Raw genomic sequence first — 18,327 nt, forward strand, 5'->3', positions numbered from 1 at the left:
AAAAATGAAGCCCTGAGCAAAGCCATTTAATATAGATGTAGATGTGCCTCTATCTTCACAGCAGTAAGCATCATATGATATCTGGAGAATGATCTCACTCAGACACACTCTTCTCCCAAGATGCACAGCTTTCCGCTTTAATATTCAGTGATAAGTCTCGGCTGAGAGGAGGGTGTATGAACAAATGTCGCTGTATGTTAGGGTATAACTTTATATAGAATTTAGTATCAATGCAACTACAATGTAAGTAAATGCACAGTTGAAATCAAACTGCAATTGTGATGTATTGACTTGAGAAAGGTGACAACTTGAATCGCTCTGGATAAGTACTTTAATAAGAGCAACCAAAGGCATGATTGAAATAACCCATACAGTATTTCCAAACCTCCTCCTTACTGTTCATGTTAATGGTTGGGTAAAGCCTTGTGGTGATTAGATATTTGATCTTAGTGTAAGTGTACAGCATGTCTCTGACCGGCCCCTCTCCTCCTTATGGTTAGTGAGATGTGATTGGCTGGCAGGTCGGTGTAAACTGTGGTATCTGCCTGACTGAGTTGTGATTGGCTGACTGGTCAATTTAAGCTGTGGCGTCTGCCTGGCTGAGGCTTGTGATTGGTTGGCTGGTCCGTGTAAGCTGTGGTGACTGTGGTGCTGAGAGGTGAAAGGAGTTGACAGATGAGGGTTAGTGGCCCCACCTTACCCTGGCTAGCTCAACACAGTTCCTTATGTGAGCTGGTGGAAGCGAGCCCAATCAGGATTACGCTGGTGTCTACAGGCAACGTGTCATGCTCTCTGCTGTCTCGGACCTGATCTGCTCCGACTTCCGTGAATACTTTTTCTCAATGTAATACTTCCTTAGCAAGATGGAGGACAGGACAACACAGCTGGCAAAACTGGTTGCAGTGATGTCAAAATGACCATCTTGCTCACTGGGAAGTCTCCTCTGCCTTTGTCCCCAGGTCCTCCTGCTGTACTGCTCCTACTGTCCATGTCCCTTCTGGACCTTTCTAGGCCATGTGTGTCACAGTGATAGTGCTGTCAGATCAGACAGGCATTTCTATAATCAGGAGCTCTGCAGTCAATTAGCTCTATGTGTGTGTCAGCACAAATCCCCACAAAATCAGTGGCTGTCACACTAGATGACATGACAGCTCCTCTTGTCTAAAGCGCACTGGTGTGCTGAGTGGGCTGCCTATAGCACCATACAACAGTGGCTGCACTCATGTCTGAGCATAAACATAAACATTCAGTTGATTTAAGTGATCAAGTAGTGCTTCTCAATGACGTAGGACAGAAAACATGGTTAGATGGGTATATACTTAGACAGACAGCGTGTGGTTTGATTCCCTGGTGGTAATGGTAGTGCAGTATGACTGACTTTTCTGGAGGGACACGGGATCTCTGGAAAGGCTGACTATCTACGGCTTCATGTGGATCAGACTATTTTATTTCCATTACTGCAGCAACACACTCATTAGTTTTCTATTCAGCCCACATTCCCACACCACAGTTTCCAAAACACTTCTCGCTGGCTATGAGTTCCAATGTTTTTCTCCAGAAATGGATGAATTCTCAAAATAACAAGTCTAGGGTCACTGATTGTATTGATGATCTGATTTCATACACGGACATGTTTGGATGCCCTCAGGCCAGTACTCTGGTCACTGACCTGTCATTCTAAAGTAGTGGACTTGATAGATAGTATGAGATAGAATTATAATTCTAATGTTGACCATCACTGCATAAAGCAATACATGGGAGGCTTATTCTCTATAGACCATTATATTTGACCTACATTTTCTGTCTTCTAAGAAGTTATACTGTATTAGAGGTCGACCGATTATGATTTTTCAATGCCTATACTGATTATTGGAGGACCAAAAAAAGCCGATACCGATTAATTGTCCAAATGTATTCTTATAAAAATATATATATATATATTTTTTTAAATATATAATGTGTGTGTGTGTGTGTGTGTGTGTGTAATAATGACAATTACAACAATACTGAATGAACAATTAACACTTTTATTTTAACTTAATATAATACATAAATAAAATCTATTAAGTCTCAAATAAATAATGAAACATGTTCAATTTGGTTTAAATAATGCAAAAAACACAATGTTGGAGAAGAATGTAAAAGTGCAATATGTTCCATGTAAAAAAGCTAACGTTTAAGTTCCTTGCTCAGAACATGAGAACATATGAAAGCTGGTGGTTCAATATTCCCAGTTCTTCAATATTCCCAGTTAAGAAGTTTTAGGTTGTAGTTATTATAGGAATTATGACGCGTCGACTATTTCTCTCTGTACCATTTGTATTTCATATGCCTTTTGACTATTGGATGTTCTTATAGGCACTTTAGTATTGCCAGACTAATCTCGGGGAGTTGATAGGATTGAAGTCATAAACAGCACTGTGCAAACGCAGTAAAGTGCTGTTTGAATGAATGCTTACGATTCTGGAAAATTAGTTATGGTCTTCACACAGTTCGCAACGAGCCAGGCGGCCCAGACTGTTGCATATACCCTGACTCTGCTTGCGCTGAACGAAGAGAAGTGACACAATTTCCCCAGTTAATATTGCCTGCTAAAATGAATTTCTTTTAACTAAATATGCAGGTTTAAAATATATACTCCTGTGTATTGATTTTAAGAAAAGCATTGATGTTTATGGTTACGTCCATTTGTTCAACGATTGTGCTTTTTTCGTGAATGCGCTTTTGTTAAATCATCCCCCGTTTGGCAAAGTTGAAGTAGGCTGTGATTCGATGGTAAATTAACAGGCACCGCAATGATTATATGCAACGCAGGACAAGCTAGTTAACCTAGTAATATCCTCAACCATGTGTAGTTAACTAGTGATTATGTGAAGATTGATTGCTTTTTAAAAGACAAGTTTAATGCTAGCTAGCAACTTACCTTGGCTCCTTGCTGCACTCGCGTAACAGGTGGTCAGCCTGCCACGCAGTTTCCTCATGGAGTGCAATGTAATCGGCCATAATCGGCATCCAAAAAGGCCAATTACCGATTGTTATGAAAACTTGATATCGGCCCTAATTAATCTGCCATGCCGATTTAATCGGTCCACCTCTATACTGTATTGCTCCTTTTGTCTGTCTGCTGGATTCTCATCACTCTAATAATGACCTCTGACTCATCCAGAGTGACCCTGAATAAAAGCATGGGGGAGTGGGTGTGGGGGACACAGAAAGACAGAGACAGATATGAACCATAGACATACTGTGGTCCAACTATGACCTCCCTCATAGGGCCCTGTGGCTTGCTTCACCCCCGCAGCCCCCCTCTCCTCCTGCTCTCCATTGATTTCATTAACGGTGCAGCTGGGGAGCCCGGCCAGCCTTGATGGGCAGTTGTCAACAAAGGGTCTGACACCTGGATCCCCAGGAGACCTCCAAAGACCCCGATTTACATCCCATCTCCATCAGCACCACCTAGGGATGTGCTGGGGGGCTGGGTTGGGGGTTAGAGGGACCCCATCACGCTCCCCATCTGAGAAATGATTGCCTGAGAGGCATCCTTAAAAGGTCACCATTATAGCTACATCCCTGTTAAATGGGACACAGCAATTGTAAGATTAAAGGAAATAGAAAAGTTATTTATTTTGAAGCTTACAATATTGTGTTCAACAGACACTCCATTCATTTTGATGAAAGAGTTCTGCTAATTAGAGGTCTACAATGACAAAGCAATAAGAAAGGGATTACATATATATAGCCATTTTGTTTGACCCTAGGGTTTGTGCCACTCCTACCCCCTGGCCATGGCCTGGACCCGTGGGACATGGAAGGGGTACATCTTCCAGACGCCATGCCATCCGGACACTCCTCCACTTTTAGCAGAATTTCCAGTAGAGAAGACAAGCATCATGGCAGCTGCCAGGGTGGGGCGTGCCACAATTGGCAGCAGCTCATAGTTTAGACGTGTGTCACAAAAGAGGTTGTGATGTGATGTAATACCTTCCAGGGCCTGAACCTCTGGGGTGTGGCCCCCTGCTTGGACCCCCTGTCACCAGGGAGACCAGAGAGTAGGACTGTGTTTTCGAGGTGGGGTGTGGGAGGGCCTATTAAACATGCTACCCAGTAACAGGGCTTTTCTATTGGAGGATCATCAGTGAAAGGGGTGTGGCCAGAGACATCTGTCCAGTAAGCAGCCTCTGATATGAACAGCTGCAGTGGAGGGGAGCAGACCCTAGAGGAATGGTTTAAACTGAGCTGTGTTATACACAGTAATTAGTGATTTATGAAAGACTCAGTAACGTTAGACTGTGTGTGTGATTGTAATGTGTGGCTCTAATAGCCATGCTAACATGTCAAGTGTCCTTAAGAGGCACAAGCAGCTTTCTTTCATACTACCTATAGGCCTAGCTGTTATAGGCGAGTTCTCTTTCAGTCAACTCGGTTCAACATCTCACTATGGGACGCACCCTTGTGCAGGTTATTGGCTCTCATTGGCGGGTCATTGGTCCCATAGTGACCAATGAGAATCGGGGTTACATACCGTAAACCAACGTTTTTGACTGCTGTTGGACTACATTAGAAGGCTTCGGCAGTATCCAGATTGTCATACCTTCATACCGACCTTGTACCATCCCGGAGTAGCCTCTGTAATCCGAAGATTAGCAATGCTAACAAGTACAAGTCAAATCCCATAGACAATGCTAACGAAATGCTAACAAGCGATTGCAAACATTTTATACAATCTCTAACCTAAACTATTTGCAGGACAGACATCCCAGCTCATGAAATTATATTAAAAAAATTCTACTCACCGTTTGCTGCGTGCACAAAACAAATATTAGACAGCAAGGCTCTTGATCCAGGAGGGGATTTTCTGCTGTTACCAAGCAAAGCTTGATTTTGGAATAAGCTATCACTTAGCTAGATAGCTAACTACCTACTAAATTAGCAAATCAAATGCACAACTTCAGACCGTTTAGCACATTTTAGACAGTTAACTTAATAGTTATAACATTTCTAGCTGGCAAACATTTAGTTCTAAAATTCCATACCCTAACTACAGTAGATCACCTGGCACGTGCTGCACAACAGTGACTCACAAGGTTCCGGTCTCATGTTGTGTGTTTGTAAACAAACACCACATGACTGGGGACTACCAGTAAGCTTCATAATGAAATATTATGTGACAGGTGAAGTGAAGAACACAATTTTCTTTATCGCCTAACGTATTGTACAAGTTGACTGCAGGTCTTTACTTTTAAGTAGCTACAAATATTTAAATGTATAAAAAAAACTTCAAAGAAATAGTTTAGATGGTATTGAAAAAGTATCCCGTGGCTCTTTCTGAATACCCTGGTATACGGTTTGTACGGTACACCGCCCAAGCCTAGAAGGCTGAAGGAGATCTGCCTCATTAGATGTCATCTTAGATACATTCACCTCTGTCTCCTATATACTGAAAATTTCAGTTCCTCCTAATACAATTTCTTGATCTAGGATGTTAGTCTTTTATCCCATGTCTTAGTCAGTCCTTTCCTATCCACATAATTTATAATCCGCAACCATCTACAATTTAAGCGGTATTAAACACAAGGTTTTAAATAATTCTAGGAGCTAGCCCCATAGCTATTCACTAATCTCAAACCTTGCACAATTATAAGCAACATTTTTTTAATTAACACACAGTCAGCATTTTAAAAACACTTGAGAGAAATAGAGAATGTTAATGAAGTATGAGACTGGCCCTCTTTTTGGAGCACAAGTTTACTGCTGAATTTCCCTGCTCTTTCTGTGTGTAGCTGTTACTGTAATGTTGTTACTGATCAGTGGCGGCCCGCCCATCAGGGCGTTAGAAGCGATTGTTAAAAATATATACAGTGCCAGTCAAAAGTTTGGACACACCTACTCAATCAAGGGTTTGTCTTTATTTTTACTATTTTCTACATTGTAGAATAGTAGTGAAGACATCAAAACTATGAAATAACATATATGGAGTTATGTAATAACCCAAAAAATGTTTAACATATTTTATATTTTAGATTCTTCAAAGTAGCCACCCTTTGCCTTGATGACAGCTTTGCACACTCTTCGCATTCCCTCAACCAGCTTCTTGAGGAATGCTTTTCCAACAGTCTTGAAGGAGTTGAGCACTTGTTGGCTGCTTTTCCTGCACTCTGCAGTCCAACTCCAAAACCATCTCAATTGGGTTGAGGTCAAGTGATTGTGGCGGCCAGGTCATCTGATGCAGCACTCCATCACTCTCCTTCGTGATCAAATAGCCCTTACACAGCCTGGAGTTGTGTTTTGGGTCATTGTCCTGTTGAAAAACAAATGACACGACGCTCCGCCATTCCACCACGACTGGTCTGCCGACGTAACTCCATCCGCTGTGCCCCCAACGGCCTTTGCCGGACGTCGCAGCAGGCGCTTCTACTAGCCCCGGCCTGCTAAATTTAAACGCCGTGTCTACAGCTTGCTAGGTAGTAACGACTACCCAGCGGCTTCCCTGTTTCATCTATTGCTGTTCACTGGACCCTATGATCACTTGGCTACAAAGCTGATGCCTGCTGGACTGTTCATTAATCACGGTACTCCATTTTGTTTATTTTTGTTTATCTGTCGGCCCCAGCCCCGAACTCAGGCCCTGTGTGTAGTTAACCGACCCTCTCTGCCCATTCATCGCCATTTTACCTGTTGTTGTTGTCTTAGCTGATTAGCTGCTGTTGTCTTACCCGTTGTTGACTTAGCTAGCTCTCCCAATCAACACCTGTGATTGCTTCATGCCTCGCTTTATGTCTCTCTCAAATGTCAATATGCCTTGTACACTGTTGTTTAGGATAGATATCATTGTTTTAGTTCACTGCGGAGCCCCTAGTCCCACTCAACATGCCTCAGATACCTCCTTTTTCCCACCTCCCACACATGCGGTGACCTCACCCAGCATAACTAGTACGTCCAGAGATGCAACCTCTCTTATCGTCACACAATGCCTGGGTTTACCTCCACTGTACCCGCACCCCACCATACCCCTGTCTGTACATTATTCCCTGAATCTATTCTACCACGCCCAGAAATCTGCTCCTTTTATTCTCTGTCCCCAACGCACTAGACAACCAGTTTTGATAACCTTTAGCTGTACCCTCATCCTACTCCTCCTCTGTTCCTCGGGTGATGTGGAGGTTTACCCAGGCCCTGCGTGTCCCCAGGCACTCTCATTTGTTGACTTCTGTAACTGAAAAGCCTTGGTTTCATGCATGTTAACATCAGAAGCCTCCTCCGTAAGTTTATTTTACTCACAGCTTTAGCACACTCTGCCAACCCTGATGTCCTTGCCGTGTCTGAATCCTGGCTTAGGAAGGCTACCAAAAATTCTGAGATTTCCATCCCCGACTACAACATTTTCCATCAAGATAGAACTGCCAAAGGGGCTGGAGTTGCAATCTACTGCAGAGATAGCTTGCAAAGTTCTGTCATACTTTCCAGGTCTATGCCCAAACAATTCGAGCTTCTAATTAAAAAAATGAATCTCTCCAGAAATAAGTCTCTCACTGTTGCCGCCTGTTATAGACCCCCCCAGCTCCCAGCTGTGCCCTAGACACAATATGTGAATTGATTGCCCCTCATCTATCTTCAGAGTTCGTTCTGTTAGGTGACCTAAACTGGGATATGCTTAACACCCCGGCAGTCCTACAATCTAAGATAGATGCCCTCAATCTCACACACATTTTCAAGGAACCCACCAGGTACAACCCTAAATCCGTAAACATGGTCACCCTCATAGATATTATCCTGACCAACTTGCCCTTCAAATACACCTCTGCTGTTTTCAATCAGGATCTCAGCGATCAGTACCTCATTGCCTGCATCCGCTATGGGTGTGCGGTCAAACGACCACCCCTCATCACGCTCCCTAAAACACTTATTCTCTCTGGAGACAGCAGGAGCGGTAGAGATACTCTGAATGATCGGCTATGAAAAGCCAACTGACATTTACTCCTGAGGTGCTGACCTGTTGAACCCTCGACAACCACTGTGATTATTATTATTTGACCCTGCTGGTCATCTATGAACATTTGAACATCTTGGCTATGTTCTGTTATAATCTCCACCCAGCACAGCCAGAAGAGGACTGGCCACTCCTCATAGCCTGGTTCCTCTCTAGGTTTCTTCCTAGGATCTGGCCTTTCTAGAGAGTTTTTCCAAGCCACCGTGCTTCTACACCTGCATTGCTTGCTGTTTGGGGTTTTAGGCTGGGTTTCTGTATAGCACTTTGAGATATCAGCTGATGTAAGAAGGGCTTTATAAATAGATTTGATTTGATTCTGCGAGCAGGGCTTTCTAATCAACCTGGCCCGGGTATCCTAGAAGGATATTGAACTCATCCTGTCATTCGAGGATGTCTGGTCATTCTTTAAAAGTAATTTCCTCACCATCTTAAATAAGCATGCCCCTTTCAAAAAATGTAGAACTAAGAACAGATATAGCCCTTGGTTCATTCCAGACCTGACTGCCCTCGACCAGCACAAAAACAGCCTGTGGCGGACTGCAATAGAATCGAATAGTCCCCGCGATAAGCAACTGTTCAGGGAAGTCAGGAACCAATACATGCAGTCAGTCAGGAAAGCAAAGGCTAGCTTTTTCAAACAGAAATTTGCATCCTGTAGCTCTAACTCCAAAAAGTTTTGGGACACTGCAAAGTCCATGGAGAACAAGAGCACCTCCTCCCAGCTGCCCACTGCACTGAGGCTAGGTGACACTGTCACCACTGATAAATCCACGATAATTGAGAATTTCAACAAGCATTTCTCTACGGCTGGCCATGCTTTCCTCCTGGCTACCCCAACCCCGGCCAACAGCTCCGCGCCCCCCGCAGCTACTTGCCCAAGCCTCCCCAGCTTCTCCTTCTCCCAAATCCAGATAGCAGATGTTCTGAAAGAGCTGCAAAATCTGGACCCCTACAAATCAGCTGGGCTAGACAAACTGGACCCTCTCTTTCTAAAATGATCCTCCGACATTGTTGCAACCCCTGTTACCAGTCTGTTCAACCTCTCTTTCGTATCGTCCGAGATCCCTAAAGACTGGAAAGCTTCCGCCGTCATCCCCCTCTTCAAAGAGGGTGACACTTTAGACCCAAACTGTTATAGACCTATATCCATCCTGCCCTGCCTTTCTAAAGTCTTCGAAAGCCAAGTTAATAAACAGATCACTGACCATTTCGAATCCCACCGTACCTTCTCCGCTGTGAAATCCGGTTTCCGAAATGGTCACGGGTGCACCTCAGCCACGCTCAAGGTACTAAAAGATAACATAACCTCCATTGATAAAAGATTGTACTGTGCACCACCTTCATTGACCTGGACAAGGCTTTCGACTCTGTCAATCACCATATTCTTATCGGCAGACTCAACAGCCTTGGTTTCTCAAATGACTGCCTCGCCTGGTTCACCAACTCCTTCTCAGACAGATTTCAGTGTGTCAAATCGGAGGGCCTGTTGTCCGGACCTCTGGCAGTCTCTATGGGGGTATCACAGGGTTCAATTCTCAGGCCGACTCTTTTCTCTGTATATATCAACGATGTCGCTCTTGCTGCGGGTGATTCCCTGATCCACCTCTATGCAGACTAAACCGTTCTGCATACACCTGGCTCTTCTTTGGACACTGTGTTAACAAACCTCCAAACGAGCTTCAATGCCACACAACACTCCTTCCGTGCTGTTAAACGCTAGCTAAACTAAATGCATGCTTTTCCACCGTTCACTGCCCCACCCGCCCGCCCGACAAGCATCACTACTCTGGACGGTTCTGACTTAGAATATGTGGACAACTACTAATACCTAGGTGCCTGGCTAGACTGTAAACTCTCCTTCCAGACTCATATTAAACATCTCCAATCCAAAATTAAATCTAGAATCGGCTTCCTATTTCGCAACAAAGCCTCCTTCACTCACGTCGCCTAACATACCCTCGCAAAACTAACTATCCTACCGATCCTCGACTTTGGCGATGTCATTTACAAAACAGCCTTCAACACTCTACTCAGCAAACTGGATGCAGTCTATCACAGTGCCATCTGTTTTGTCACCAAAGCACCATATACCACCCACCACTGCGACCTGTATGGTTTAGTCGGCTGGCCCTCGCTACATATTCGTTGCCAGACTCACTGGCTTCAGGTCATCTATAAGTCTTTGCTAGGTAAAGCTCCGCCTTATCTCAGCTCACTGGTCACGATAACAACACCCACCCGTAGCACGCGTTCCAGCAGGTATATCTCACTGGTCACCCCCAAAGCCAACACCTCCTTTGGCTGCCTTTCCTTCCAGTTCTCTGCTGCCAATGACTGGAACGAATTGCAAAAATCGCTGAAGCTGGAGGCTTATATTTCCCTCACTAACTTTAAACATCAGCTATCCGAGCAGCTAACCGATCGCTGCAGCTGTACATAGCCCATCTGTAAATAGCCCATCCAATCTACCTACCTCATCCCCATATTGTTTTTATTTTATTTACTTTTCTGCTCTTTTGCACTCCAGTATTTCTACTTGCACATCATCATCTGCACATCTATCACTCTAGTGTTATTTGCTAAATTGTAATTACTTGCTACTATGGCCTATTTATTGCCTTACCTCCTCACGCCATTTGCACACACTGTATATAGACTTTATTTTTTCTGTTGTGTTATTGACTGTTCGCATGTTCATTCCATGTGTAACTGTGTTGTTGTTTCTGTCGCACTGCTTTGCTTTATCTTGGCCAGGTCGCAGTTGTAAATGAGAACTTGTTCTCAACTAGCCTACCTGGTTAAATAAAGGTGAAATAAATAAATAAAAATAAATAGTCCCACTAAGTGCAAACCAGATGGGATGGCGTATCGCTGCAGAATGCTGTGGCAGCCATGCTGGTTAAGTTGTGCCTTGAATTCTAAATAAATCACAGACAGTGTCACCACTAAAGCACCCCCACACCATCACACCACCTCCTCCATTCTTCATGGTAGGAACCACACATGCGGAGATCATCTATTCACCTATTCTGTGTCTCTATCACGGTCGTCGTATGAATGAGACCAAGGTGCAGCGTGTGTATCGTTCCACATCTTTATTTATCTGTGAAACTATGCAAGACATACAATAAACTAATAAACAAAAACAACAAACTGTAACGAAGAGGTGCAACATACACTAACTCAAAATAATCTCCCACAAACACTAGTGGGAAAAATAACAACTTAAATATGATCCCCAATTAGAGACAACGATGACCAGCTGCCTCTAATTGGGAATCATTCGAAAACCCCAACCTAGAAAAAAGAACCTACAACACAACATAGAAAATTTAAACTAGACAAAACCCAACATAGAAAAAATAAACTAGAAGCAACATAGAAATAAAGAAACTAGACAAAACCCCCCAGTCACGCCCTGACCTACTCTACAATAGAAAAATACAAGCTCTCTATGGTCAGGACGTGACAGTCTCACAAAGACACAGAGGTTGGAACCAAAATTCTCAAATTTGGAATCATCAGACCCAAAGGACAGATTTCCGGTCCAATGTCCATTGCTCGTGTTTCTTGGCCCAAGCAAGTCTCTTCTTATTATTGGTGTCCTTTAGTAGTGGTTTCTTTGCAGCAATTGAACCATGAAGGCCTGATTCACACAGTCTCCTCTGAGCAGTTGATGTTGAGATGTGTCTGTTACATTTATTTGGGCTGCAATCTGAGGTGCAGTTAACACTAATGAACTTATCCTCTGCAGCAGGGGTAATTCGGGGTCTTCCTTTTCTGTGGCGGTCCTCATGAGAGCTAGTTTCATCATAGCGCTTGGTCATTTTTGGGACTGCACTAGAAACTTTCAAAGTTTTTGAAATCTTCCAGATTGACAGACCTTCATGTCTTAAAGTAATGATGGACTGTCATTTCTCTTTGCTTATTTGAGCTGTTCTAGCCATAATATGAACTTGGTCTTTTACCAAATAGGGCTATCTTCCGTATACAACCCCTACCTTGTCACAACACAAATGATTGGCTCAAGCTCATTAATTAGGTAGGAAATTCCCCAAATTAACTTTTAACAAGAAAAACCTGTTCATTGAAATGCATTCCAGGTGACTACCTCATGAAGCTGTTGAGAGAATGCCAAGAGTGTGCAAAGCTGTTATCAAGGAAAAGGGTGGCTACTTTGAAGAATTTAAAATATAAAATATATTTTGACTTGTTTAACATTTTTTGTGCTATTTCATAGTTTTGATGTCTTCACTATTATTATACAATGTAGTAAAAATAAAGAAAAACCCTTGAATGAGCGGGTGTGTCCAGACGTTTGACTGTGTGTGTGTGTGTGTGTGTGTGCGTGTGCGTGTGCATGTGCGCGTGCGTGCGTATACAGTTGAAGTCGGAAGTTTACATACACTTAGGTTGGAGTCATTAAAACTGTTTTTTCAACCACTACACAAATTTCTTGTTAACAAACTATTTTCTGCAAGTTGCTTAGGACATCTACTGTGTGCATGACACAAGTAATTTTTCCAACAATTGTTTACAGACATATTATTTCACTTATAATTCACTGTATCACAATTCCAGAGGGCTAGAAGTTTACGTACACTAAGTTGACTGTGCCTTTAAACAGCTTGGTAAATTCCAGAAAATGATGTCATGGCTTTAGAAGCTTCTGATAGGCTAATTGACATCATTTGAGTCAATTGGAGGTGTACCTGTGTATGTATTTCAAGGCCTACCTTCAAACTCAGTGCCTCTTTGCTTGACATCATGGGAAAATCAAAAGAAATCAGCCAAGACCTAAGAAAATAAATTGTAGACCTCCACAAGTCTGGTAGCATCCTTGGGAGCAAAGTAGATGTCCTAACTGACTTGCCAAAACTATAGTTTGTTAACAAGAAATCTGTGGAGTGGTTGAAAAATTAGTTTGAATGACTCCAACCTAAGTGTATGTAAACTTCTGACTTCAACTGTATATATATATTTATATATAGATATATATCATTCATGGATTATGTTTTAAATGCTCATGAAAGTGTGGTAAATGTGTAAATTGTTGCTGTTTCTAAAATCTATTGTTCAAAACAAGCTGTTCAGTTACTTACTTCTCAGCCCCCCTGTGACTCTGACAGCAGCTCCGCTGGCGTATAGGCTGTGCCAACATTGCTTGGATTGTTTTTACAGCTATTTGCTATGAGGGCGAACTGCCCCAATGAAATCGCAGGATTTCATAGCATAAAATTTAACAGCACAAAGTTAATGGACTGTCCTGGGGCGCTCAAATGTGCGCTCAGACATAACTTCTGGGTCTGTTCTAGTCTCCCTCCCAATGAGTCTCTCGCTCCATACAAGTTGCATGTGAAACTAAATCTGCTCTATTAGGTACAATTAACGTGTTTATTAGTGTGTAAATAAATAATGATAACAGTCGTGGGAACCTGGGACCTGATACATGGTACAGCTACATCCAACATCAGTGGAAGGACAGAGCTGTATATACTAGCTAGAACCTTCTCATCGCAGATCTGGTAGGACAAGAAAGCATAACTGTGTCTGTTCTACTGTAGGTGACAGGGTAAAAACCGGGGGTCACAAAGCATTATCAAATTAATTACCCAGCTACAGTAATTTTGAGAAACATTGAGAAATGGTTTGGTTGATTTTTGGGGGGTCAAATTAGCCTGTTACATGCTGTACCTTTTTGATAAGCAGCTAGCTAGCTAGTTAGCTACCATGCCAATTTCAAGCTAATATCCCAGCTAGCACATAACATTCTGAGAACAATATGCTTCTTAGATCTTGGTGAGAGCTTTGTTGTCCATTGGTTATTTTGCATTGAACCTTCCCACATCGTATGGGAATAGTGCAGAATAGTTGCTTGTCTTTGGAACATTCTCAGCAGATTTAAGGAACTTGGCATTTCGTTTGGTTTTTGACATGCAACAGTGATATGGGTGTATTTATGCTGTTGTTCAAATGCATTGATCGCTCTATACAGTAGCTATATCTTCTCAAAGAAACTACCAGTAGTTTGAAAACTTGGCATCATATTTCTCTCATGCTGCTTTGTTGACACTCCAAACACCCCTGCACCCCGTGCCCCGGGTATTCAGCCAATCTGCTCCCGCCACTGTTAGTAGCATCATGTGACCTGGGAGAAAATTAGGAGTCAAGGAGGTAGTAGTGCTGAGATGTTACACTGGTCACTGTCTAAGATGGATTTATTTTATATCTGATATGTGTTGTTGCAGGCCTGCATTCTAAAATGGTACTGTGTCTCTCTGCTCCTCCAGGTCACCTGTCTTCAGGATTTCTTTGGTGACGATGATGTCTTCATTGCCTGTGGCCCAGAGAAGTTCCGCTATGCCCAGGATGATTTCTCTCTGGATGAGAATGGTGAGAGCAGCCACACCAGTAGTCACTAACTACACCACTGTAACACTGCTAGTCACTAACTACACCACTGTAACACTGCTAGTCACTAACTACACCACTGTAACACTGCTAGTCACTAACTACACCACTAGTTACTAACTACACCACTGTATCACCACTAGTGACTAACTACACCACTGTAACACCACTAGTTACGAACTACACCACTAGTTACTAACTACACCACTAGTCACTAGCTACACCACTGTAACACTGCTAGTCACTAACTACACCACTAGTTACTAACTACACCACTGTAACACCACTAGTTACGAACTACACCACTATATCACCACTAGTTACTAACTACACCAGTAGTTACTAACTACACCACTGTAACACTGCTAGTCACTAACTACACCACTAGTTACTAACTACACGACTGTAACACCACTAGTTACTAACTACACCACTAGTTACTAACTACACCACTGTAACACTGCTAGTCACTAGTTACACCACAGTAACACTGCTAGTCACTAACTACACCACTGTAAGACTGCTAGTCACTAACTACACCACTGTAAGACTGCTAGTCACTAACTACACCACTGTAACACTGCTAGTCACTAACTACACCACTGTAACACCACTAGTTACTAACTACACCACTGTACCACCGCTAGTCACTAACTACACCACTGTAACACTGCTAGGCACTAACATACCACTTTATCACCACGCATCACTAACTACACGGCTAGTCACTAACTACACGACTGTAACACTGCTAGTCACTAACTACACCACTGTACCACCGCTAGTCACTAGCTACACCACTGTAACACTGCTAGTCACTAACTACACCTCTGTATCACCACTAGTTATGAATTACACCACTAGTTACTAACTACACCACTGTACCACCGCTAGTCACTAACTACACCACTGTACCACCGCTAGTCACTAACTACACCACTGTAACACTGCTAGTCACTAACTACACCACTAACACTGCTAGTCACTAACTACACCACTGTAAGACTGCTAGTCACTAACTACACCACTGTAACACTGCTAGTCACTAACTACACCCCTGTACCACCGCTAGTCACTAACTACACCACTGTAACACTGCTAGTCACTAACTACACGGCTGTACCACCGCTAGTCACTAACTACACCACTGTAACACTGCTAGTCACTAACTACACCACTGTAACACCACTAGTTACTAACTACACCACTAGTTACTAACTACACCACTGTAACACTGCTAGTCACTAACTACACCACTGTAACACTGCTAGTCACTAACTACACGACTGTAACACTGCTAGTCACTAACTACACCACTGTAACACTGCTAGTCACTAACTACACCACTGTAACACCACTAGTCACTAACTACACCCACTAGTCACTAACTACACCACTGTAACACTGCTAGTCACTAACATACCACTTTATCACCACGAGTCACTAACTACACGACTAGTCACTAACTACACCACTGTAACACTGCTAGTCACTAACATACCACTTTATCACCACGAATCACTAACTACACCGCTAGTCACTAACTACACCACTGTACCACCGCTAGTCAGTAACTACACGACTAACACGGCTAGTCACTAACTACACCACTGTAACAGGGCTAGTCACTAACTACACCACTGTAACACCACTAGTTACTAACTACACCACTAGTTACTAACTACACCACTGTAACACTGCTAGTCACTAACTACACCACTGTAACACTGCTAGTCACTAACTACACCACTGTAAGACTGCTAGTCACTAACTACACCACTGTACCACTGCTAGTCACTAACTACACCCCTGTAAGACTGCTAGTCACTAACATACCACTTTATCACCACGAATCACTAACTACACGGCTAGTCACTAACTACACGACTGTAACACTGCTAGTCACTAACTACACGACTGTACCACCGCTAGTCACTAACTACACCACTGTAACACTGCTAGTCACTAACTACACCACTGTAACACCTCTAGTTACTAACTACACCACTAGTTACTAACTACACCACTGTAACACTGCTAGTCACTAACTACACACATGTAACACTGCAAGTCACTAACTACACGACTGTAACACTGCTAGTCACTAACTACACCACTGTAAGACTGCTAGTCACTAACTACACCACTGTACCACTGCTAGTCACTAACTACACCCCTGTAAGACTGCTAGTCACTAACTACACCACTGTAACACCACTAGTTACTAACTACACCACTAGTTACTAACTACACCACTGTAACACTGCTAGTCACTAACTACACCACTAGTTACTAACTACACCACTGTAACACCACTAGTTACGAACTACACCACTATATCACCACTAGTTACTAACTACACCAGTAGTTACTAACTACACCACTGTAACACTGCTAGTCACTAACTACACCACTAGTTACTAACTACACGACTGTAACACCACTAGTTACTAACTACACCACTAGTTACTAACTACACCACTGTAATACTGCTAGTCACTAGTTACACCACAGTAACACTGCTAGTCACTAACTACACCACTGTAAGACTGCTAGTCACTAACTACACCACTGTAAGACCGCTAGTCACTAACTACACCACTGTAACACTGCTAGTCACTAACTACACCACTGTAACACCACTAGTTACTAACTACACCACTGTACCACCGCTAGTCACTAACTACACCACTGTAACACTGCTAGGCACTAACATACCACTTTATCACCACGCATCACTAACTACACGGCTAGTCACTAACTACACGACTGTAACACTGCTAGTCACTAACTACACCACTGTACCACCGCTAGTCACTAGCTACACCACTGTAACACTGCTAGTCACTAACTACACCTCTGTAACACCACTAGTTAGGAATTACACCACTAGTTACTAACTACACGACTGTACCACCGCTAGTCACTAACTACACCACTGTACCACCGCTAGTCACTAACTACACCACTGTAACACTGCTAGTCACTAACTACACCACTAACACTGCTAGTCACTAACTACACCACTGTAAGACTGCTAGTCACTAACTACACCACTGTAACACTGCTAGTCACTAACTACACCCCTGTACCACCGCTAGTCACTAACTACACCACTGTAACACTGCTAGGCACTAACTACACGGCTGTACCACCGCTAGTCACTAACTACACCACTGTAACACTGCTAGTCACTAACTACACCACTGTAACACCACTAGTTACTAACTACACCACTAGTTACTAACTACACCACTGTAACACTGCTAGTCACTAACTACACCACTGTAACACTGCTAGTCACTAACTACACGACTGTAACACTGCTAGTCACTAACTACACCACTGTAACACTGCTAGTCACTAACTACACCACTGTAACACCACTAGTTACTAACTACACCACTAGTTACTAACTACACCACTGTAACACTGCTAGTCACTAACATACCACTTTATCACCACGAATCACTAACTACACGGCTAGTCACTAACTACACCACTGTAACACTGCTAGTCACTAACATACCACTTTATCACCACGAATCACTAACTACACCGCTAGTCACTAACTACACCACTGTACCACCGCTAGTCAGTAACTACACGACTAACACGGCTAGTCACTAACTACACCACTGTAACAGGGCTAGTCACTAACTACACCACTGTAACACCACTAGTTACTAACTACACCACTAGTTACTAACTACACCACTGTAACACTGCTAGTCACTAACTACACCACTGTAACACTGCTAGTCACTAACTACACCACTGTAAGACTGCTAGTCACTAACTACACCACTGTACCACTGCTAGTCACTAACTACACCCCTGTAAGACTGCTAGTCACTAACATACCACTTTATCACGACGAATCACTAACTACACGGCTAGTCACTAACTACACGACTGTACCACCGCTA

The 18,327-nt window shown here is 43.0% G+C and overlaps 1 protein-coding gene across 2 annotated transcripts in view; it reads left to right on the top strand.

Annotated features, from left to right (window-relative positions):
• The window catches only part of LOC106563431 (neuronal migration protein doublecortin), a 124,443-nt gene that overhangs the window by 63,484 nt on the left and 42,632 nt on the right, over window positions 1-18,327 (top strand). For both annotated transcript variants that reach the window (XM_014129000.2, XM_014129001.2), the window contains exon 4: window positions 14,278-14,380. In XM_014129000.2, coding sequence (XP_013984475.2) covers window positions 14,278-14,380 — 103 coding nt within the window. The remainder of the gene's footprint in view (window positions 1-14,277; window positions 14,381-18,327) is intronic.

This window comes from Salmo salar, chromosome ssa11 (assembly GCF_905237065.1).
Source record: "Salmo salar chromosome ssa11, Ssal_v3.1, whole genome shotgun sequence".
Taxonomy (NCBI): Eukaryota; Metazoa; Chordata; class Actinopteri; order Salmoniformes; family Salmonidae; genus Salmo; species Salmo salar.